General features: G+C 42.8%; 1 protein-coding gene across 2 annotated transcripts in view; it reads left to right on the forward strand.

Annotated features, from left to right (window-relative positions):
* The first annotated feature begins 14005 nt into the window (after nt 1-14005).
* The window catches only part of TMEM168 (transmembrane protein 168), a 50533-nt gene continuing 40717 nt past the window's right edge, over nt 14006-23821 (forward strand). Inside the window, exons 1-2 of one of the 2 annotated variants that reach the window (XM_019714239.2) lie at nt 14006-14256; nt 21622-22882. In XM_019714239.2, the coding sequence (XP_019569798.2) occupies nt 21755-22882 (1128 nt within the window). In that variant the 5' untranslated portion in view covers nt 14006-14256; nt 21622-21754. The remainder of the gene's footprint in view (nt 14257-21621; nt 22883-23821) is intronic. The other variant, XM_019714240.2, reaches the window with a different exon arrangement.

Below are 23821 nucleotides of genomic sequence, written 5' to 3' on the forward strand. Positions count from 1 at the left end.
CTGCGAACACTCTCAAGGAAACCAAGGAAAAACTGAGTCAGACAAAAAGATTAAAGGAAGAAGGCACAAGAATCAGAGAAGGAAAACTGCTGTGGAAAAGCAAGAAATTCCTGAGGGACATCATAGGAATGGTGGCAGTGAGGCGTACTTTTTGAGTTCTCCTCCGGATCTTATCAGAAACGGGACATTTATAACCCATCAAAGGACCCTCTGCTCATCACGCAAAACAGCTAAGAGACTTGTGCAAGGATTACTTGCAGGTGGGGAAATTGGGCGAGCAGGGGAAGAGGGAAGGGAGCGGAGTGGAGACGTGGCTCGCATCAGTGGCTATGGAAACGTGGTCCGCATCTGCGGCTCTGGAAATGCAGCCAGCATCTGAGGTGGTGGAAACCCGGCTGACATCTGCAGCTGCAGAAACGCAGGGGATCCCAGGACGGAACAGAGAACACAAAAGCCAGGAGGTGGGCTCTTTCCCTCCGTCCCACAACTGATTTCTCCTGCCGAGGGGGCAGCATATCTAGCATTTGAGCTTTTTGTTTTGTTTTGTTTTGTTTTGTTTTGTCTTTATATCTTTGATATCTTTGCCTGTGTTGAGTAGGGGTTGTCAGTTGGTTTTATATGTGAATGTATTTGATTTTATCTTTGTTGTTGTTGCTGTTGTGCTTGGTGATTTGCTTTGTTCTGAAATTGCCCTACCAGGGCCAAGCTTAAGAGGCACAAGATTCAAAATACCCAGAGGCCAACTCCAGACCAAACCAGAGTACTACCAGGTTTGACCTACAAGTGACACACCCAGAGGGAATTCTCTACAGGCACAAGACCCCATAGAGGCCAAACCACATTTAAGCGGTCAACCCTCACACAACAGAACACCCTGCAGTGGGCAGAGCCAAATCTCACAACTAGTCAGCCTATGAGTTAACCCCATCTACTCACAAGTGAAAAGCAATTAAAGATCTTCTTTAACAGGACAATATGCACAACATAAGAGTCACCTTTGGAGCATACACAGAGGAGAAGAACGAAGTAGTGCAAGTCAAATATAAAGGGCACATACTACATAAGATAACCCAGCAAGAACTAAGAACTCCAGGGTATCTACCTAATACATCAAAGCAAACACAGAGAGTCAGCCAGAATGGGGAAACAAAGAAATATGTCCCAAATAAAAGAACAGAAGAAACCTCCAGAAATGGAACCAAATGAAACAGAGGTAACCAACCTATCAGAGACAGACTTCAGAACACTGATGATAAGAATGTTTAAGGAGCTTAGAGACAACATAAAGAAGGATGTAGAAATCATAACGAACAACCAGTTAGAACTAAAGAACACAATTACCGAAATAAAGAACTCACTTGAAGTAATTACCAGCAGGTTAGATGAAGCAGAGGACCGAATCAGCAATTTAGAAGACAAATTAGCAGAGATCACCCAAACAGAACAACAGAAAGAAAAAAGAATAAAAAACAATAAAGATGGTTTAAGAGACCTCTGGGATAACATCAAGTGCAACAACATGCGCATCATAGGAATACCAGAAGGTGAAGAGAGGAAGCAAGGGATTGAGAACATATTTGAAGTAACAATGTCCGAAAACTTCCCTAACCTGATGAAGGAAACCAACATACAAGCCCAGGAAGTGCAGAGAGTTCCAACCAGGATAAACCCAAACAGGTCCACACCAAGACACGTTATAGTTAAAATGGCAAAGGTTAAAGACAAAGAGAGAATCCTAAAAGCAGCAAGAGAAAGACAGAGGGTTACATACAAGGGAACTCCCATAAGACTATCAAATGACTTTTCTGCAGAAACATTGAAGGCCAGGAGGGAGTGGCAGGAGATACTCAAAGTGATGGAAAACAAAGGCCTACAACCTAGATTGCTTTATCCAGCAAGGCTATCATTTAAAGTTGATGGAGAGATAAAGAGCTTCCCAGAAAAGAATAAGCTAAAGGAATTTATTACCACCAAGCCAGCATTGCAAGAAATACTAAAAGGACTTCTGTAAATAGAAGAAAGATGAAAACAATCTAACTACAAATTTAAAAATGGCAATAACTATGTACCTATCAATAATCACTTTAAATGTAAATGGATTAAATGCTCCAATCAAGAGACATAGGGTGGCTGAGTGGATAAGAAAGCAAGACCCTTGTATATGCTGTATACAAGAGACTCACCTCAGATCAAAAGACACACACAGGCTGAAAGTGAAGGGTTGGAGTAAGATATTTCATGCAAATGGAAATGAGAAAAAAGCTGGAGTTGCAATACTTATATCTGACAAAATAGACTTTAAAATGAAGAACATATTAAAAGACAAAGATGGGCACTATATAATAATAAAGGGATCGATCCGAAAAGAGGACATAACCCTCGTAAACATCTATGCACCCAACATAGGAGCACCTAAATATATAAAAGATATTGACTGACATAAAGACAGAGATCAACAGTAACACTATCATAGTAGGGGACTTCAACACACCTCTGACAACAAGGGACAAGTCTTCCAGACAGAAAATCAATATGGAAACAGCCTTAAATGATACATTGGACCACTTGGATTTAATCGATATTTTCAGAGCATTTCACCCCAATGCTGCAGAATACACGTTCTTCTCTAGCGCACATGGCACATTCTCCAAGATAGACCACATGTTAGGCCACAAAACAAGTCTTGATAAATTTAAGAAAACTGAAATCATACCAATTGTCTTCTCTGATCACAGTGCTATGAAATTAGAAATGAACTACAGGAAAAAAACTGGAAGACACACACAAATTCATGGAGGCTGAATAACATGTTACTAAATGAATGGGTCAAGCAGGAGATCAACGAAGAAATCAAAAGATATCTCGAGACAAACGAAAATGAAAACACGATGACCCAAAATCTATGGGATACTGCGAAAGCAGTCCTAAGAGGGAAATTCATAGCACTGCAGGCCTACCTAAAGAAACAAGAAACATCACTAATCAACAGTTTATCTTCACACTTAAGGGCTCTCGGAAAAGAACAACAAAATAAGTGCAAAGGGAATACAAGGAAGGAGATACTAAAGATCAGAGCAGAAATAAATGAAATAGAAACCAGAAAAACAATACAAAAGATCAATGAATCCAAGAGTTGGTTCTTAGAGAAGATAAACAAAATCGACAAACCTTTAGCCAGACTCATTAAAAAAAAGAGAGAGAGGACCCATTAATAAAATCAGAAATGAAAGAGGAGAAGTAACAACAGACACAGCAGAAATACAAAAACTTTTAAGAAATTACTATGAGTAACTATATGCCAACAAATTTGACAATATGGAAGAAATGGACAATTTTCTAGAGGCGTACAACCTTCCAAGGCTAACTCAAGAAGAGACAGAAAACCTGAATAGACTGATTACCACCAGGGAAATTGAATCAATACTCAACAATCTCCCAACAAACAAAGCCCTGGACCAGATGGCTTTACAGGTGAATTTTACAAAACGTTCAAAAAAGAATTATCACCTATTCTCCTCAAGCTCTTCCAAAAAATCCAGAAGGAGGGAAGACTCCCAAACACTTTTTACAAGCCACTATCACCCTAATCCCAAATTCAGACAAAGACACCACAAAAAAAGAAAACTACAGGCCGATATCGCTAATGAGATGCAAAAATCCTCAACAGAATTCAGCAATACATTAAAAAGATCATACACCATGATCAAGTGGGATTCATCCCTGGTATGCAAGGGTGGTTCAACATCCACAAACCAATTAATGTGATACACCACATTAATAAAATGAAAAATAAAAATCACATGATCATATCAATAGACGCAGAAAAAGCATTTGATAAAATCCAGCAGCCATTTATGATAAAAACCCTTAAGAAAGTGGGAATAGAGGGATCATATCTCAACATAATAAAGGCCATATATGATAAACCCACAGCTAACATCATACTCAATGGGGAAAAGCTAAAACCATTCCCCTTAAGATCAGGAACAAGGCAAGGTTGCCCACTTTCTCCACTTCTATTCAACATAGTGCTGGAAGTTCTAGCCACAGCAATCAGACAAGAAAAAGAAATAAAAGGCATCCAAATCGGTAAGGAGGAAGTAAAATTGTCATTATATGCAGATGATATGATACTATATATAGAGAACCCTAAAGACTCCACCAAGAAACTATTAGAGCTGATAGATGAATTTAGTAAAGTAGCAGGATACAAAATTAATATTCAGAAATCAGCTGCATTTGTATATACCAATGATAAAACATCAGAAGGAGAAATTTAAAAAGCAATCCCATTTACAATTGCTCCAAAGACTATAAAATACCTGGGAATAAATTTAACCGAAGAAGTGAAAGATCTGTACTCAGAAAATGATAAGACACTGAAGAAAGAAATGAAAGAAGATACAAATAGAAGGAAACACATACCATGTTCACAGATAGGAAGAATTAATATAGTTAAAATGTACATACTGCCTAAGGCAATATACATATTCAACGCAATTCCTATCAAACTACCAACGACATTTTTCACAGAAATAGAACATATAATCCTAAAATTTATAGGGACCATAAAAGACCCCAGATAGCCTCAGCAATCTTGAGAAATAAGAACAAAGTGGGAGGTATAACAATAACTGACATCAAATTATACTACAAAGCTATAGTAATCAAAACTACAGTAATGGTACTGGCATAAAAACAAGACACATAGATCAATGGAACAGACTAGAGAGTCCAGAAATAAATCCATGCCTATATGGCCATTTAATCTACGACATGGAAGCAAGAATGTACGGTGGGGTAAAAACAGTCTATTCAATAAATGGTGCTGGGAAACCTGGACAGACACATGCAAAAAATGAAGCTGGGCCACCTCCTTACACCATATACAAAAATAAATTCAAAATGGCTTAAAGACTTAAATGTAAGACCTGAAACCATAAAATTCCTAGAAGAAAATATAGGAAGAAACTTCACAGACATTACCCAGAGTAAGATTTTTACTGACATATCCCCTCGCGTAAGGGAAGTAAGAGAAAAAATAAACATGTGGGATTACATCAAACTAAAAAGCTTTTTCACAGCAAAGGAAACCATCAATAAAACAAAAAGGGATCCTACTGAATGGGAAAGATATTTGCCAATGATATATCTGATAAGGGGTTAACATCACAAATTTATAAAAAACTCACTCAACTCAACTCCAAAAAAACAAATAACCCAATTTAAAAATGGGCAGAGGACATGAAGAGACTTTTTTCTAAAAAGGACACACAGATGGCAAACAGACATATGAAGAAATGCTCAACCTCACTACCATCAGAGAAATGCAAATAAAAACCACAATGAGATACCACCTCACCCCAGTCAAAATGGCTACCATCCATAAATCAACAAACAACAAGTGCTAGCGTGGATGTAGAGAAAAGGGAACGCTGGTGCACTGTTGGTGGGAATGCAGATTGGTGCAGCCACTATGGAAAACAGTATGGAGGTATCTCAAAAATCTGAAAATGGAACTACCTTATGATCCAACAATCCCACTCCTAGGTATCTATCCGGAGAAATCCAAAACTCCAATTCAAAAATCTTTATGCACTCCTATGTTTATTGCAGCACTATACACAATAGCCAAGGCATGGAAACAACCGAAATGCCCATCGGTAGATGACTGGATTAAGAAACTGTGGTACATTTATACAATGGAGTATTACGCAGCCATAAAGAAGAAAGAAATCTTACCATTTGCAACAACATGGATGGACCTAGAGAACATTATGTTAAGTGAAATAAGTCAGACAGAGAAAGACAAATACCATATGATCTCACTTATATGCGGAATCTAAAGAAAAGAATAAGTGAATGAACTAATCAGAAACAGTTTTGGAGACATAGAGGAAAAACTGAGGGTTTCTAGATGGGCGTGGGGGTGGGGATAAGGGGGAAGGTGAGGGGTTTAGAAAATAGTCGGTAACCACAAGATGGCCACGGGGTTTTGAAAATTAATTTGGGGAACGTAATCAATAATGTAAAGATTTTGTAGGGTATCCGATGGACACGTGTCCCATTTGGGAGACCACCTCAGGGATGATGTAGATGCCTGATCTCTGCACTGTACACCTGAAACTGAACAATAATGAATGCCAACTGTGATTTTATATATATATATATATATATATATATATATATATATATGTATGTATATGTATGTATATGGTTACAGGAAGCGGAGTACAGCATCAGGAATAGAGATAGTGGAAATGTAATGGCTCTGTGCGATGTCAGAGGGATAGTGGATGGGGGAGGGGGTTCACACAGTGTGAGGGATATAAACGATAAACGTCTAAGTATTGCTTTGTCTTGTGCACCTGAAACTAATAAAATTTAAAAAAAAACAAAAAAAACAGAAGAGACAGAAAAAGAAAAAAAAAAGAGAGAGGCAAGAAATTCCTAACTTTTGAAGAAAGTCAACAGCATGGAAGATAGACGACAAATCCAACAAATGGAAGAACACATAAGCTGATGAAATACAGTAAACTGAGTGTTCGAACAGGACTTAAAACATGTATGTTTAATATTCTCAAAGGAGGAAATACCATAAAATGAAAACTAGATCATAACAGAATAAATGATATTTCAACAGAAACATAAAAAGCCTAGGGGGAAAAAAGCCTGAGTAGTAAATTAGTAGCTGCACTATCAATCTGAAGAATTCTTCCAGAAAACAGCACATACCAAAAAAAAAGAGGTAAAAAAATATGAAAGAGACATGAAGTTTAGATACAGTTCCAACATATATTAAAAACAGGAGTTCCAGATAAGAGAAAAAGGAAGAAAGGAAATATGGGAAAAATAATAGGCAATATTTTTCCAGAATTTAAGAATGATTAGAACATCAATTAAAAAAAGGGGGGATTGCAAAAAAAAAAAAAAAGAAAATCCCAGGGTTTTCCTAAATTTAAACATAATGAAATTTCAGAAGATTTACAATAAAGACAATTTTCTAAAAGCTAAGTGAGAAAACAGATTACCTACAAAGGAAAGGGAATCAAATTGGCATCAGACTTTTCATCATCATCTTTAGACTACAAGGAGACAGTAAGGCATTATTTTCAAAATGTTAAAAGACAAATTAGCAAAAAAACTTAAAAAGACAAAACCTTCTGCTGCTAAAAATATAGTTCATGGAAGAATGGGAACACAAAATGGTTCTTGAAGAATGGAGGTTCATGCTATTAGGATCTTCACATTGCCATCAATAACTGTGCTTGAAATCTTCTGTCACTGAAATAGTTCCCAGGTGGTTATTTTATTTCCTGGGGTTTGGCTGTGGATGTGCCAGGTGTCAAGAATTGACCGTGATATTTCTAGTTTCAGGATGAATAGTGCACAGGCAACGGGGGTTTAGATCATGCCTGAAGGGCCTCAGGTGCCAGCCTGAGTTTAGACTTTATCCTATAACCTGTAGAAGTAATTAGTTTTAATCCAAGAAGTGTCACAGAGTGACGCTCTGAGTTTATCAGTCAGGGGGCCAGTGTGATGGATTAGTCTGGGGTGAAACTGACATCAAGATGATCAGCATATAGGTCACTGATGAAATTCAGGTGTTAGGTCCTAAAATAGGTTAGTGGCAATGGAAGTTGAAAAGAAATGATAAATGCAAAAAATATGGTGGATGAAAATGAACAACTCTTGGCCTTCACAATTGTCAGGTTCTGTTAGGAAATACTGGTTGCCTTCAACAACTAGAGATTGATGAGAGCTCCTCGCTTATACTAGGTAGTGTCCTACAGTGAACACAAATCTCAAATTTAATGCTACCACACAAATAAATATTTATCAACAAACAGGCATAAAAACAGTACACAAACAACATTTTGTGACAAAGTACTAAACAGCGGTCTAGACTCGGAGCTATTCGGAAGGGTGTTAGTTTCAGCAGAGTCTTGTACCATATTTAGGTGTCGTGCGGGAGACCCTACTCGCTGCTCCATTTGTCGTACAGGGAGGCCTGCGGGGTCTCTGCTCCCGCTCCCCACACAAGAACGCAGGATATGGTGAGGCCAAAAAGGAACACCCACGGAGCCATAGGTAGGGGAGTCATACCACTATATTCTCTCTGGCGGCACTATACTCTCACTGGAGGCTGGATCCACACTGTCCGCAAACCGCCATCCACGCTTGCCAGCCCAGCCGCCATCTTCTTGCTAGCCCCCATTCTCTCCTCTTCCCTCTGCTAGCGTAGCCACAGCAGTTATATTAGTGGCCAATGGCTCACTGGTTACAGCTGACGGCCAACTAGCCACAGCTGATGGCCATGCAATCACAGTTGATGGCAATTTACTACCTGAGCCAGGCACCTATGTGAGGCTGAGAGCCTGGAAACTACTTTCTGGGGCTCTGCCCCCACATTAGGCAAGGACAAAAGTGTGTGTACAACATTCCAGCCAGCCACATGACTTGAACACCTGTTATTTCCAAAATGAAAACTTATTTCTAATCTTCATGCTAATTAATATAGCTCTAGTGCAGATTTACATAGTGATCCTGGAGCACATGTCCATCCAATTTAGCCGTGTAGATTCCTGATTAGTGTCCTTCAAATGCTAATTACCTGGAATGTACAGATTAAAGTTAACTCTCAAACACAGACCCACCTCACTGAAGTATTCTACACTACACTGACTACAGATGGCTAATCACTTGGTAAGTTATATAAATGTCTAATCACTACGTTTTACACCTGAAACTAATATAATATTGCATGTCAGCTGTAATTGAAAAAAAATTTTTTACGAGGACAACCGTAGCACAGTAGGTAAACACTGCTTACCTTCTCTCACAACCACATTAAAATTACAACTAATCTACAAAACCACCATTATTAAGAATCAGCTAAAATCAAGCTGAACTGAAGCCTTTCAACTAAGGAAGCACAGGAGAAGCCACCTCCAGACTGGTAGGAAGGGCAGAGATGCGTAACGGGCTGGTCCCACACCCGCGTGTGTCCATTAAAGATCGGGAGGGATATTTCAGCTGTGGGGGTCCTCCGCACCCCCATAGGAGTAAGAGGTCCTAGCCCCATCCCAGCCCAGGGTTCCAGTGGCAGGGAGAGAAGTTCCTGTAATTTCTGGTTGTGAAAACCAGCAGAGATTGTGACTCAGTGAGACTGTGTGCAGCTGCACTCCCAGGCGCTTCTCTTAAAGGGACCACGCACAGAATTACCCACCAATGGAATCACTCACTCTGAGCTCCAACCGAGAGGTGGCAGGGACAACTGGGGGGAACTGAGTTGTCTGGCTTGGGACGGGGGCTGGAGAGGCGGCTTTCTCCTGGATGGGGGAGCTGATGGAAGCCATTGTTTCTTTGCTGAGCCCTCCCGCTTCCTGGCGCGTGAACACAGGCAGCCACCATATCTGAGTCTGAGTCTCCACTGTTCATTCACCCTGCCCTGGCCATTCCAGACCCAGCCCCACCCAACTTTCAGGCACACCCAGGCCACTGTACAGACCACCTGCCTTGGCTCAAGCTGCAGACTTTCCTAGACTCTCAAAGGTTCACAGAACCCAGACAAGCAGCATCTAGCTTGAGCAAGACTTGTACTTCTGGCTGAGCAGCTCTAAGCCAGCACTAGCGGCAGCCGGCCTTGGATCATGGCTTGGCCTCTCAAGGCACTTCCAAGCACATTATGGGCTGCAACCATCTGCGGATTTCTTTGTGGCTCCTGCCGGGTGGCCCTGAGTAGGGCACAGGCTGTGGCTGAACTTGACCTACAGCAGATCCCCCCCCAAGGTGGTCCTGGGGCTGGAGCCCCCAGTGGCCAGCTTCAAAACGAGCTAGAGCATCACGTAGCCACCTCCAAGTACGACACATCCAAGAAGCAGACTGGGCAGCCACCAGAGTCCTGCTGAGGCAGATCCTACTCTGTAGGATCAGCCCCTGCACAACAACCCTTCCACTGAAATCAAGGCCAGTCCTCACAACCAGTGAGCCCAACAGTCAGTCCCTCCCATTGATGTACAGTTATCAACCAAAGCTCAACTACAAGAGGAGGGCACACACAACCCACACAAGGGATGCACCTGGAGCGCTTGGCTCAGGTGACCAGAAAGACTGTGCCACTGAACCCCACAGCACACCTACCACATAAGGCCACTCTACTAAGACTGGGAGACATAGCAGCCCTACCTAATACATAGAAAAAAAACATAGGGAGGCAGCCAAAATGGGGAGACAAAGAAACACATGCCACATAAACTAACAGAATAAAGCTCCAGAAAAAGAACTAAGCGAAATGGAGACAAGCAAGCTTTCAGATGCAGAGTTCCAAACACTGGTTATAAGAATGCTCACTGATTTCAGGGAGAACTTCAACAGAGAGAGAGGAAGCATAAAAATGGAGATGGAAACTATGAAAAAGAACCAGTCGGAAATAAAGAATACAATAACAGAAATGAAGAATATATTACAGGGAATCAACAGTAGATTAGATGAAGCAGAGGAGCCAACCAGCAATGTAGAAGATATGGTAGCAGAAAACACCCAACCAGACAGCAAAAACAAAAAAAAAAGAATCCAAAAAATTGAGGAGAGTTTAAGGGGCCTTGGGACAATATCAAGGGTACCAACATTTGCACTATAGGGGTAACAGAAGGAGAAGAGAGAGAGCAAGGAATTGAAAACCTATTTGAAGAAATAATGACAGAAAACTTCCTTAACCTGGTGAAGGAAATAGATATACAAGCCCAGGATGCACAGAGAGTCCCAAACAAGATAAACCCAAACAGGCCAACACCAAGAACATCATAATTAAAATGCCAAAGGTTAAAGACAAAGGGAGAATCTGAAAAAGCAGCAAGAGAAAAGCAGTTAGTTTCCTACAAGGGAACAGTTCCCATAAGACTGGCAGCTCATTTCTCAACTGTAACTTTGCAGGACGGAAGGGAGTGGCAGGAAATATTCCAATCGGTGAAAAGCAAAGACATACAACCAAGATTGTTCTACCCAACAAGGCTGTCATTTAGAATTGAAGGACAGATAAGGAGTTTCCCTGACAGGAAAAAGCTGAAGGAGTTCATCACCACCAAACCAGTATTACAAGGAATCTTAGAGGGACTTCATTGAGATGGGAGGGAGATTAAGGATGGGTGAAAGGGGAAGGGATTAAGCACAAATTGGTTGTTACACAATAGTCATGGGGATGTAGGGTATAGCATAAGACATATAGTCAATAATATTGTAATAACTAGGTATGTGCCAGATAGGTATTTGATCTATCAGGGTGATAGAAGGGAATGGGGTTGGGGGCAGGTGAAAAAGGTGAAGGTATTAAGAAATACAAAGTGGTAGTTAATACGGTATGGGGAATATAATCAACAATGTTGTAAAGATCATGTAGGGTGCCAGATGGGCACTGGACTTATCAGGGGGATCACTTCATAGACTGTGTAGATGCCTGACCAACATGTTATACACCTGAAGCTGAAGTAGAATAATATTGAATGTCAACTATAACTAAATTTATAGGTGTATATATAGTCACGGGATGTGGCGTACAGCCTAGGGAAGATACGTGATGGTGTTGTAACAGCTATATGTCAGAGGAGTAGTAGCTTGGGGGGTGGGTTATCACTTTATGAGGGGTTTAAATGTCTAACTATTACATTGCTTTGTACACCTGAAACTAATTTTTTTTAAAAAGATAATGGAGGAGAAAAAAAAAAAGAGTACGATGCACTTACATTTACCCCTCCTCGGGCCACCATGGCCACACACACCATTGAATGCCTTTGCCTGTGGCTGGAATTATGCCAACCACGTGCAGTGGCCAGCTGGCTGTACAGATCAGTATCTATGTCTTTGATTAATAAAAAATGGGCGATAAATTAAAAAACATATTTTTTAACTATTTTAAAAGAGTATACTGACAAGATAACAAACATCAAAAATGTTTTCAAGGTCACAAGGTAGAAAATCATGTTTGAGGAAGATGAAAAAGCACTGTTTTAATGAGGGATATTAGTGCTGACGAACAGAAAACAAGCTGACTTAAGCAGGAAAGAAATTTATTTGGGGGTAGCTCAGAGGATTGCTGGAGATTGAGGCTTGGACCTGGCATGGCATAATTTATAAACAATAATAGGAAGAGCACAGACAGGACAGGCGAGGGCTCTGGGGTTGCTGTCACCATGAACACGCATCTGGAATCATTGAACCACTAATACTGGATGCCAGTGCCACCACTAGAACCATTCTCACTTCTGCCCTAGGAGCTTACCTTGCTACATTCCTGCAGCTTTCTTGCTACATCCCTACATACCCAGGGAGCCCAGCTTTTGGTGCCTTTTTTGTCAACAGCTTCCAGCTGGTGCACATGATTGGCTAAGCAAGTCTTTGGCATTTCAGTGTCAGACAAGACTCTAAGGTAGGGAATTTTTAAACACAGAAAGGGGTTCAGCTGGTGGAAATTAAAAAAGAAAAGATTCGGGTAACTGGCCATTAAAAGCAAGTTGAGTTAGAAGTGATGACCATGTATGCAAACAGAAACTTCCAGCAGGCAATTGGAAATGTGACACTGTTTCCCAAGGAGCCAGCTGCAGATCTGGGTGTTAGGTAGTGATTACGTTTAGTTACACAAGAGTCTAGAGAGAATCTAACTCAAACTTTTCATTTACATTATGAGGAATCTGAGTCTGACAGTGCTTCATCACTAAAGATGTGCCACCCACCCCGACCTTCAACATCTATTACATGAAAATGAAGAAATTCACACTATTAGGGGAGATAGGACAAGTATATAGATAACACTAATAGAAAATAAGCGGGAGGAGAAAAGTAGTGATTGTTAAGGGCCTATGGTGAACTATTACTTTATTAAGTAAATATTTAAGTGCCAACTATACATCAGGACTATGCTAGACAAGTCAATGTGAATACCCGGACTTGTCCCTGCACTTAAGGAAATGAAAGCAGGCTGGGATGCAGAGAGCTGGGGGACTGTGGTGAGAAGTCAAAAAGGAGCCAGACTACGTAACAACTTGTCTATACCTGTTCAAGGATTTAGAGCTTTATCCTAAAGGGGATAAATCACCCAAAGGTTTTAAGGATTTTTCTACATACATCATCTTATTTAATCCCAGTAAGGTAGGCATTATGAACGTCCATTCACATGAGGAAACGGGGGTTCAGAGCGATTAACTGACCTCCCTAAGAGCTACAAACAGAAAATGATGGTAGGGATAGAAGGCAAGCAGGGCTTCTTAAAAGACGGAAGGGGAATTCATACTTTTTGAGGGCCTACCTTATGCCAGGAAGAAAAGAAAAAAAAAACCACCGTTTCACTGAATATTCACAACTTTGCAGGGAAAGATTTCATTACCATATTTTAGATGGAGAATCTTCGGTGGCACACAGGACGGAGAGGAACCCGGATCCAAACCCCAAGACCATCCTGCTCCACAGCTGTTGTGACGCCCTGCCTCCCAGTGATAGCCCTTACGTGTCTTCAGTGCGTTCAGAGTACAAATGAGAAGCAGCCCTGGAGTGTGAGGAACCCTTAGGACGCGAGGCCGTGGACTCGTAAAGGACGGAGCGTTGGGGAAATGGAACCGGCCAGGGTGGGGTTGTCGGTGGAGCAAAGAAACTGGCGGTATATTAAAGAGAATCTGAATTAGAAAAGGAGGCGAGCCGAAAGAGCTTGGGCTGCAGCTGGTCAGTGGACACAAAGCCATATATTATTAAAGAGCAGCAATGTCTTCTGCAGTATTTACACTCCACGTGTGGCCCGTCGTGCCCCAGCTTCGGTCCAACGCGAGGCGGCGGCCTAGATGCTTCAAGGAAAAGATCAGTCTGGTCCTTCGTGGACCTCACGCCTCCAGTTCTCCTCCGCGGGTGTCCAAAGCTCCGGGCGTGGGCAGCGGCGCCCAGGCTGCGCCCTGGTAGGTGAGCCCGCGCTCGCGCACGCGCCCCTGGCTGCCGGCGGCGCCGCGAGCCTGGCGGGAGGGGCCGGGCCGGGCGGAGGCGCGCGCGGTGTGGTCCAGGCGGCGCTCCGTACGGTCGTGCGTTCGGCGTCGGAAATATGGCGGCTGCTGCCGGGCCCGTAACGGAGAAAGTTCCCGGAGAGACCGGCCTGTGCTAGGGCGTGCGGCTTCAAGCCCTCGAGTTCCCCGTTCTGGGTCGTAGGCCCAGCCCGTAGGCCTCCCTTTTACTGTGTTGTCCCCAGAGTCGACGGAGCGCTGGTGGCGGCGGCCGAGTCAGGTAGGGGTCGGGGTGAACCGCTGGGCGTTGAGACCTGGGCACCGACGCCGCCCAGGGCTCCGCGTGGTCTGGGCGCCGAGCTCCGCCCATCGGCTTCCCGGGCCTTAGGTAGGGACCCCTGCGGGAGAAGTTGACGGTGGGGTACTTTCCGTACCCCCAGCGTGTCTCCATGCAGCTGGGCGCCCGGTGACGGTCGCCTCCTCCCAAAGCAGAGGGCTGGTAGAGACTGCTAGGCTCCTCGGGTCTGCCACATGTTGTTAGAAGGAGGCGGGATGCAAGAATTTTGCTGTTGCTGTCCTGTTGCTGAGGGGATTAATATTCGAGGCATCATTCATCTTTTATGAGATGGACTCAGAGGGTAACCGTGAATTCACATAACCAGAGGACTGGAATTCCCTGACCCTGGCAGCTCAGTATGATCCTTTCAGCTTTTGACACTTCCCCTGGATCCCTGGATGGGACGGAAGTAGTTTGAGTTGAAAGATAATGCAAGTGATACAGTGAGCCATTCTCTAGAAGTAGGACATGAAAAAGAACTTACTGATTTAGAGGAATTTGGGTGAATTAAGTGAAGGCCGGAATAAGGCGGAGAAACAATCCAGAACTTAATGGAATCTCCCTTAGCTCTACTACTTGTTAGCTGTGGGATATTAGGAAATTTGTTTATTCTCTTTGTATTAATAAGTATCCAACAACTGATTGGTATTATTAAATAGAATTAAATGTAATTATTTCTAGATATAATTAAATATAATTAGTTCTGGATTAGTCTTTATTTCTTCAACAAGTGTTTGTTAAACACCTACTTGGTGCCAGACTTTGTGCTAGACACTGGGCATATAGTATTGAAGACAAACTTTCCGAGACCTTGTCATCTAGTAGGGTATGCAGACAAGTGGTAGAGGAAGTACAGGGATCATATCCATGGGTCGGGTGATCTCCCTAAGAAAACGGTTTAAGCTGAAACCTGAAGAGTAGGAGTGAGCCATGTGTGGGGACTGAGGTGAGGCCAGGGGAGGGGAGGGAGTGCACCTGGAGAGGGAATAGCATTGGTGCAGTTCAGAATTGAAAAGTCAGTGTGGCTGGAATACAAAGTTCAAGAGGGGGTTGGTAAGGCAGAAGTTATTCACGTCCAATGCAGAGAGCTTCATAAGGCATTTTAAGGAGCTTTATTGCTAAGGGTAATGGGAAACCATTGGACGGTTTTACATAGCAGATTGAGTTGACAAATTTTGGTTCTAAAAAGGACATTTCTTGAAGAAGGTCAAGCATGAAACAACGGTGGCCAAAATTGGGATTGTGACCTTGGGGACGGAAAGAAGTATAAACATTTAAGAGGTATATAGGAAGAAGAGTGGACGGTACTTGGTGAGGATTAAATATAAGTGGTGAAGGAGGAGCGGCTTAGAGTGGTGTGTGAGTTTTATAAAACAGACTCTGGCAGTTGGTACGTTAAGTTTTCTCATGTGCAGATTGACTTCTCTGTGATCCATTTGTATCTACCTCTCAAGTAACTCCCCAATGATGGCAGACCAATTGAAAATGACTAATGCTTTGTTGTTTTACTCTTTCATTCAGGCTATTAGTCTTTTGAAGAATGCCAATATGGGGAAAGACTTTTGTAAATTAACCATTTAAAAATAATATTCTGCCTCCTTGGTTTTGGCCGATAAGAGTGGCTACATATGTTCCATGATATGGATGTGTTGTACTTTATCATTTATATGTTTACATTTACTTTTTCCTAGGTTTTTAGCTCTGTTAACAGTGCAGAACTGAGTTAGTGCTTTTATTTCTATGAAGTTGATTAATGTGTATACACACACACACTTAGGGAGAAATAATTGAAGACATGGAAATAGATGAGATTGCTCATCAAAAGTATGTAGTAAGAGGTATGCCTAGGCTTGGAAGTGCACATTCAAAGGTAGGATTGAGAAGGAATAGCATGCAAGGAGACGAAGGAGACAAGGCCAGTGAGTTAGAAATAAAATCTGAAGACTTGTCTTTGGTTGCTAAAGGAAGGGCAGGTTTCAGAAGGTGGGAGGAGTCCACAATGTCAAAGTTTGTTCGAAGAATGTGCAGCATAATGAGTGAAAAGTACCCATTGGATTTAGGAACTTACAAATCATTTCAGAACTTGGAGAGCAGTTTATTGTCCTATAGTGGGAACCACAGTTTTAGTGGTATGAAAAGTGAAGCAATCAAATACTAGCTGTCAAAGGTATGGAAGATTGAACTTGGAAGAGGACATGGAGGATGAGTGAGGATTATTTTGTTTTGTTTGTTGTTTCTGTTTCTGGATTTTTTGTTTTCTGTGGCGTTTTTTTGTTTTGTATTTTGGTATTATTTTTGAAACGAGCTTTGCAAATGTTTTAAGTTCTAATGGGTAAGAAAAGAGTGCAAGTTTCAAGAGAGCAGAGAGAATGTGAAGTTCTGGAAGAGGCAGAGGGGAAGGGATACATAGTATAACTGAAAGATTTAGCCTCAGCTAGGGAAAGGGACACCCTTCTTTCCCTGTATCAGGAAATGTAAGTAGAGATGGGTTTGTGGTGTTGGAAACTCAAGTAAACTCCCTTATGATGATTCTGTTGGTGACAAAGACGTATGGTGAAAATGCATTAGGAAGTGGATGTCAGAGATTTGAGGATAAGGAAGAGAGGTTTGGGTACTCCCAAAATGGGAATGAGTATTGACCAGAGAAACGCAGGATGTCTGTGGTTGAGTGGCAGCCATTTAACGTATTATGTGATTTTTTTTCTCTCCAGTTTTGTTCAGTTGTCTGAGCAGACTGTTCCATCAACCCTTTGAGGATATATATTCCAGCATATTTGTTAAATGATTATGTAACACACAGGAGTGATGTTTAAAAAAAATGCAATGCCCTTCATATTTTATCAGTTTCTCATAGTTTAATAAAACGATAAAACCAAAACATACCAATGGAAGATATTTTCTGTAGAGGTGTGTGGTACCTTAAGTAAGAAATAATTGAATGGAAATATAATTGAGGAAAATCAGTGTGGGGACAGCCCCAGAAAGTAGTTTCCAGGCTCTCGGCCTCACATAGACAGGTGCTGGCTCAGGTAGTAAATGGCCATCAATGTGATTGGATGGCCATCAGCTGTGGCTAGTTGGCCGTCAGCTGTAACCAGTGAGCCATTGGCCATTAATATAACTGCTGTGGCTATGCTAGCAAAAAGAGAAGAATGGGGGCTAGCAAGAAGGTGGTGTCTGGGCTGGCAAGCGTGGATGGCGGTTTGCGGACAGTGTGGATCCAGCCTTGTCGTGCGGGGGACGCTGCTCGCTGCGCCATTTGTCGTGCGGGAGACCCTGCTCGCTGCGCCATTTGTCGTGCCGGGAGACCTGCGGGGTCTCTGGTCCCGCTCCCCATATAAGAACGCAGGATATGGTGAGGCCAAAAAGGAACACCCACGGAGCCATAGATAGGGGAGTCATACCACTATATTCTCTCTGGCGGCACTATACTCTCACTGGAGGCTGGATCCACACTGTCCGCAACCAGCCATCCACGCTTGCCAGCCCAGCCGCCATCTTCTTGCTAGCCCCATTCTCCTCTTTTCTCTCTCCGTAGCCGCAGCAGTTATATTGGCGGCTAATTGGCTAACTGGCTACAGCTGACGGCCAATCAGCCACAGCTGACGGCCATCTACTACCCGAGCCAGCACTCCTCCACGTGAGGCCGAGAGCCTGGAAACTACTTTCTGGGGCTCTGCCCCCACACTCCACCCCTACAGGCTCTCGCCTCACAATCTACGCGACAAGCGTCTTCCGCGAGGGGACCTGTGCGAGGAGCCTGGGGGTGAATGCAATATCCTGGACATAGCCAGGCTTTCTGGGCACAGCCAGGGTTTCTCAGGGCACCACCAGTGCTTCTGGGCACGGCCAGACTTCCTGGACTTCTTAGGGTACCACCTGTCTTCCCGGACACAGCCAGGGTTTCTCAGGGCACCACCAGTGCTTCTGGGCACAGCCAGACTTCCTGGACTTCTTAGGGTACCACCTGTCTTCCCGGACACAGCCAGGGTTTCTCAGGGCACCACCAGTACTTCTGGGCACGGCCAGACTTCCTGGGCTTCTTAGGGTACCACTAGTTTCCCCGGGCACAGCCAGGGCTCTCAGGGCACTGCCACTCTCTGTGGGCACAGCCACACTTCCTGGACTCAGCCAGGGCTCTCAGGGCACTGCCACTCTCTGTGGGCACAGCCACACTTCCTGGACTCAGCCAGGGCTTTCAGGGCACTGCCACTCTCTGTGGGCACAGCCACCCTTCCTGGACTCAGCCAGGGCTCTCAGGGCACTGCCACTCTCTCTGGGAATAGCCCGACTTCCTGGGCACAGCCAGGGTATCTTCAGGGCTCAGCCAAACTTCCTGGACTCAGCCAGGGCTCTCAGGGCACTGCCACTCTCTCTGTGCCTCTCAGGGTACCCTGCTGGAACAACAGCGACTCACAATCAAGGTGCTTACATATTCTCAATGGCGGCCAGTCAAGAGACAAAAGCAAATATCCCCCAGTTCCACTAACAACAGTTCCCAAACAAACAGTCAAGCGGTCCATTAAATTAGGGATGGAAGGCAATTCCCCATAGTCCATAGTCATTCACCAGGGCTGTCCTGGGGGTGAGGGACGACCTTGACCTCACCCTCATCTCCCACGGAGGACTCAGCAAGCGTTACCTCCTGGGACTATAAGTCCTGCATCCGGGCTGCCTGAGCAGGAACTTCCCCGGCCCACAGGGCCGCAACGACCTTCGCTTTCTCCGGCCTGTGCTGGTTGGGGAACCGTCCACATCTTTCCACCTCTCCACGGGGCTCCATCTCTCCAACAGCTGCATGGCTTTTCCTGTGCTGGTGGAAGAACCATCCATGTCCTCCCACCCCTCCACGGGGGTCCAGCTCTCCGGCAGCTGCTCCTCCTGGTCTTCCTCAGACTGAGTGTTCATACACACAAACTGCTCCACCGTCCTTCGGGGAGCTTTGGCTGGCACCATACCCTGCTCGCTGCGCCATTTGTCGTGCGGGGGACCCTGCTCACTGCGCCATTTGTCGTGCGGGAGACCCTGCTCGCTGCGCCATTTGTCGTGCCAGGAGACCTGCGGGGTCTCTGGTCCCGCTCCCCACACAAGAACGCAGGATATGGTGAGGCCAAAAAGGAACACACAAGGAGCCATAAGTAGGGGAATCATACCGCTATATACTCTCTGGCGGCACTATACTCTCACTGGAGGCTGGATCCACACTGTCCGCAAACCGCCATCCATGCTTGCCAGCCCAGCCGCCATCTTCTTGCTAGCCCCATTCTCCTCTCTTCTCTCTCCGTAGCCGCAGCAGTTATATTAGCGGCTAATTGGCTAACTGGCTACAGCTGACGGCCAACTAGCCACAGCTGACGGCCATCTACTACCCGAGCCAGCACTCCTCCACGTGAGGCCGAGAGCCTGGAAACTACTTTCTGGGGCTCTGCCCCCACAAGCCTCCAGTGAGAGTATAGTGCCGCCAGAGAGAATATAGTGGTATGACTCCCCTATCTATGGCTCCGTGGGTGTTCCTTTTTGGCCTCACCATGTCCTGCGTTCTTGTGTGGGGAGTGGGAGCAGAGACTCCGCCTGACGCCCGGCACGACAAATGGTGCAGCGAGCAGGGTCTCCCGCATGACAATCAGTTACAATACTTAGTTAATAAATAGATTTAGCTGTTTAAAAAAAAAAAAAAGGTACTTGTAGGGACAGAGCCAGGAGTGCAGTTTCCAGGCTATCGGCCTCACATAGAAAGCTGCTGGCTCAGGTGGTAGATGGTCATCAGCTGTGACTAGTTGGCCATTGGCTGTTACCAGTTAGCCATTAGCCACTGATATAACTGCCGTGGCTAAGCTAGCAAAGTGGTGGTGTAGTGGAGTGGCATGGTTGGTGTGGCATGGTGGAGTGTGGACTGCGGATTGCAGAGAGGCAGATTGCAACTAGCAAGTGAGGTTGGTTGCCAGAGACAAGTGGACGGTGGGTTGCAGATCGTGTGGCTCCTGCTTCCTGTGTCTCCAACCCAGCCGCCAGTGAGAGTATAGTGGTATGATTCCCCTATCTATGGCTCTGTGGGTGTTCCTTTTTGGCCTCACCATATCCTGCATTCCTATGTGGGGAGCGGGACCAGGGACCCCGCATGACACCCCGCATGACAGTACTTGTTGAACATATAGAAGTAGAATTAGTAAGAATTACTAATAATATTTGAAAACTCCCAGACACCCTAAGGTTGTCACCCAGTGACATTCTTCTCCAGCCAAATGGGTAGTTACGGCTTAATTACAGGTTATCTCATTTTTCTGTTGGGTCTTTCTGTTAGTGTCTTGCTATTAAGAAAGTATAAATGAGCTGATCACAAACTAGTTCCTTTTTGAATATATATATGGTTCAGTTTTCCATGGATATTATGGCTCTGTCCTTTGGAAACAGCATACTAGAAAAGTTGAAGAATTATCTCGTAGACAGTTAAATCATTTTTAGACTATTGTCATGTTTTAAGTGCAACTTGTGGGAGCACTTAAAATTGAAATAATTATCTGGGTTCTTTAACAAATCATCGTTGTAACTTTTTAAAAGTAAAATTGTTAAGTTTTAAATTTATTTTACAATAACTATTGGTCAACATTACAACTTTTCAATTTTGATTAGAAAGGCCAGGTTTGCTACTCTATTTAGATTTGGAAAGTAGGTTTGATCATCAAAGTAATTTAGTAGAAATAAAAATAAAGGGAGAATTATGGATCAATTGTAGGGACTTGAATAACTTTAATACAGTTAAAGTTTGCTTCTAGTAAGTTTATTAGTTAAACCACATAAAGACTAAGGTTTTACAGCATTTTAAAGCTGCCTTGTCAAAAGATGTAGAGGATTTTAGGCAAGTAGTAACGATCGCTATTATTGGATGCTGGTGCTTTTCAAGTTAGACATAATGTTAAAGTGTTTAATTCTGTTTAAGATCTGATTAGCTTTAAATTATGCCAAACCCATTTGCTACAATCTAAGCTAAGTTAAATATCTCACATTTGCATGTTGTTGAAAAAGCAGATATTGGAGTAACAATGAATTAGGTGAATTCCTTACCACCTCTGGAAAAACACATTCATTGATGGTAATTTAGTCATACAATCTTAGCATATGATGAATAGAAAGCATAACCTTTTTGGTTTGGATAAACTGCTAGGTTTTTAAGCCAAAGACAATACCATTAAGACACGGGGTTTCAGAAGAAACTTTATTTCTCACTTACTGATTATTTTGTATGAAGAAGTTACATGTGAAAGGTAAATTATGTAAAATTAATGTTGAAATATTTTTTCTCCTTTTTAGGTTACTATAAACAAAACTTCCACCAGAGAAAATGCTGAAATAAGAGTTACGGATACATGAGATTTTATTTGCTGGATGAAATACAGCTGTTAATAATTGTAACGTGGGGAGAGAGCCCAGATTGCCAGATTACATGTGTAAATCACTGCGTTATTGCTTTAGTCATTGTCTCTATTTAGCAATGACAAGGCTGGAAGAAGCGAACAGAGAAGTGAACATGCATTCTTCAGTGCGCTATCTTGGCTATTTAGCCAGAATCAATTTACTTGTAGCTGTATGTTTAGGTCTTTATGTAAGATGGGAAAAAACAGCAAATTCCTTAATTTTGGTAATTTTTATTCTTGGCCTTTTTGTTCTTGGAATTGCCAGCATACTGTATTATTATTTTTCAATGGAAGCAGCAAGTTTAAGTCTCTCCAATCTCTGGTTTGGATTCTTGCTTGGCCTCCTATGCTTTCTTGATAATTCATCCTTTAAAAGTGATGTGAAAGAAGAATCAACCAAATATTTGCTTCTGACTTCCATAGTGTTAAGGATATTGTGCACTTTGGTGGAGAGAATTTCTGGTTATGTCCGTCATCGCCCCACCTTACTCACCACAGTTGAATTTCTGGAACTTGTTGGATTCGCCATTGCTAGCACAACCATGCTAGTGGAGAAGTCTCTGAGCGTCATTTTCCTTGTTGTAGCTTTGGCCATGCTGATTGTTGACCTGAGAATGAAGTCTTTCCTCGCTATTCCAAACTTAGCTATTTTTGTGGTCTTACTCTTTTTCTCCTCATTGGAAACTCCTAAAAATCCAGTTGCATTTGCATGTTTTTTTATTTGCCTAATAACCGATCCTTTCCTTGACATTTATTTTAGTGGACTTTCAGTGACTGAGAGGTGGAAACCCTTTTTGTACCGTGGAAGAATTTGCAGAAGACTTTCTGTCGTTTTCAGTGGAATGATTGAACTTACATTTTTTATTCTTTCAGCATTTAAACTTAGAGACACTCATCTCTGGTATTTTGTAATACCATGCTTTTCCATTTTTGGGATTTTCTGGTTGATTTGCCATATTATTTTTCTTTTAACTCTTTGGGGATTCCATACCAAATTAAATGACTGCCATAAAGTATATTTTACCCACAGGGTAGATAACAATAGCCTTGATAGAATCATGGCATCCAAAGGGATGCGCCATTTTTGCCTAATTTCAGAGCAGTTAGTTTTTTTTAGTCTTCTTGCAACAGTGATTTTGGGAGCAGTTTCCTGGCAGGTAAGCTTACAATTTATTATTTCAGTGCCTGTGATGTGTGATGAAATGCTTGCTTCAAGTGTTGAATTATTAGAATTGAAAGATGAAGTTCCTGATTTCAGGAGGAGATTCTTTTTTGGCACTTAATTTTGTTCATGGAACTGAAGTACTCAATGAATATTGATAGGATATTTTAGTTTGATTTCTAGCAAAGAGGTACCAAAATGGTAGCAATACTCAGCATGTGACATTTTGCCTCTTCTGATTGTTTATTAATGAAGCACTTGTAGATTAAACATTCTTGGAATATTAACATTTCAAGAGTGCTTAGAGATTGTACTTTATTCCTTTTGTTTTACACATGAGGAAACTGAAAGCCAAAGAAGACGTATCCAGAGTCACTGTAATAGCCAGAACAGATTGTCTAGTTTCTATGAGTATCTGTTCCACTGTTCTCACTATAGCACATTTCTATAGCCGTTTCCCTAAAGGAGATTAGATATATAATAACATAGACATTAAAAGGGGATTAGATATGTAATAACATGGCCGGTACTTAATTACAATTAGAGGCTCTCCTAAGAAAGAAAAAATGGGTTTTACAATACATTAGCTGCCCACAGCATGTTAAGAAAAGGTGTGTTTTTTTAACCATTCAAACTGTATGGTCGGAGTTTATATGTACAGTACTAATAAACCGAGTCTTCCATTCTTGGAACATTTATTGGCTGCACTATATGTCAGGTACTGTACTGGGTGCTGATGAGTTTAAGATGAATAAGAAATGTCTCTGTTCTTAAAGAAGGCACATCTCATGGGAGGGGGAATAGGTAGGCATGTGAACAAATGATTGCTACTATGTGACAAATGCTATAATTTGCCTATATCAGGTTGGGTAAAGGGAGGTCGCCCCAGCTCAGTGCAACTCTGCTTTGCACCAGTCAGGTGCTGCAGAGTGAT

The sequence above is a fragment of the Rhinolophus sinicus genome, linkage group LG11 (genome assembly GCF_036562045.2).
Source record: "Rhinolophus sinicus isolate RSC01 linkage group LG11, ASM3656204v1, whole genome shotgun sequence".
Taxonomy (NCBI): Eukaryota; Metazoa; Chordata; class Mammalia; order Chiroptera; family Rhinolophidae; genus Rhinolophus; species Rhinolophus sinicus.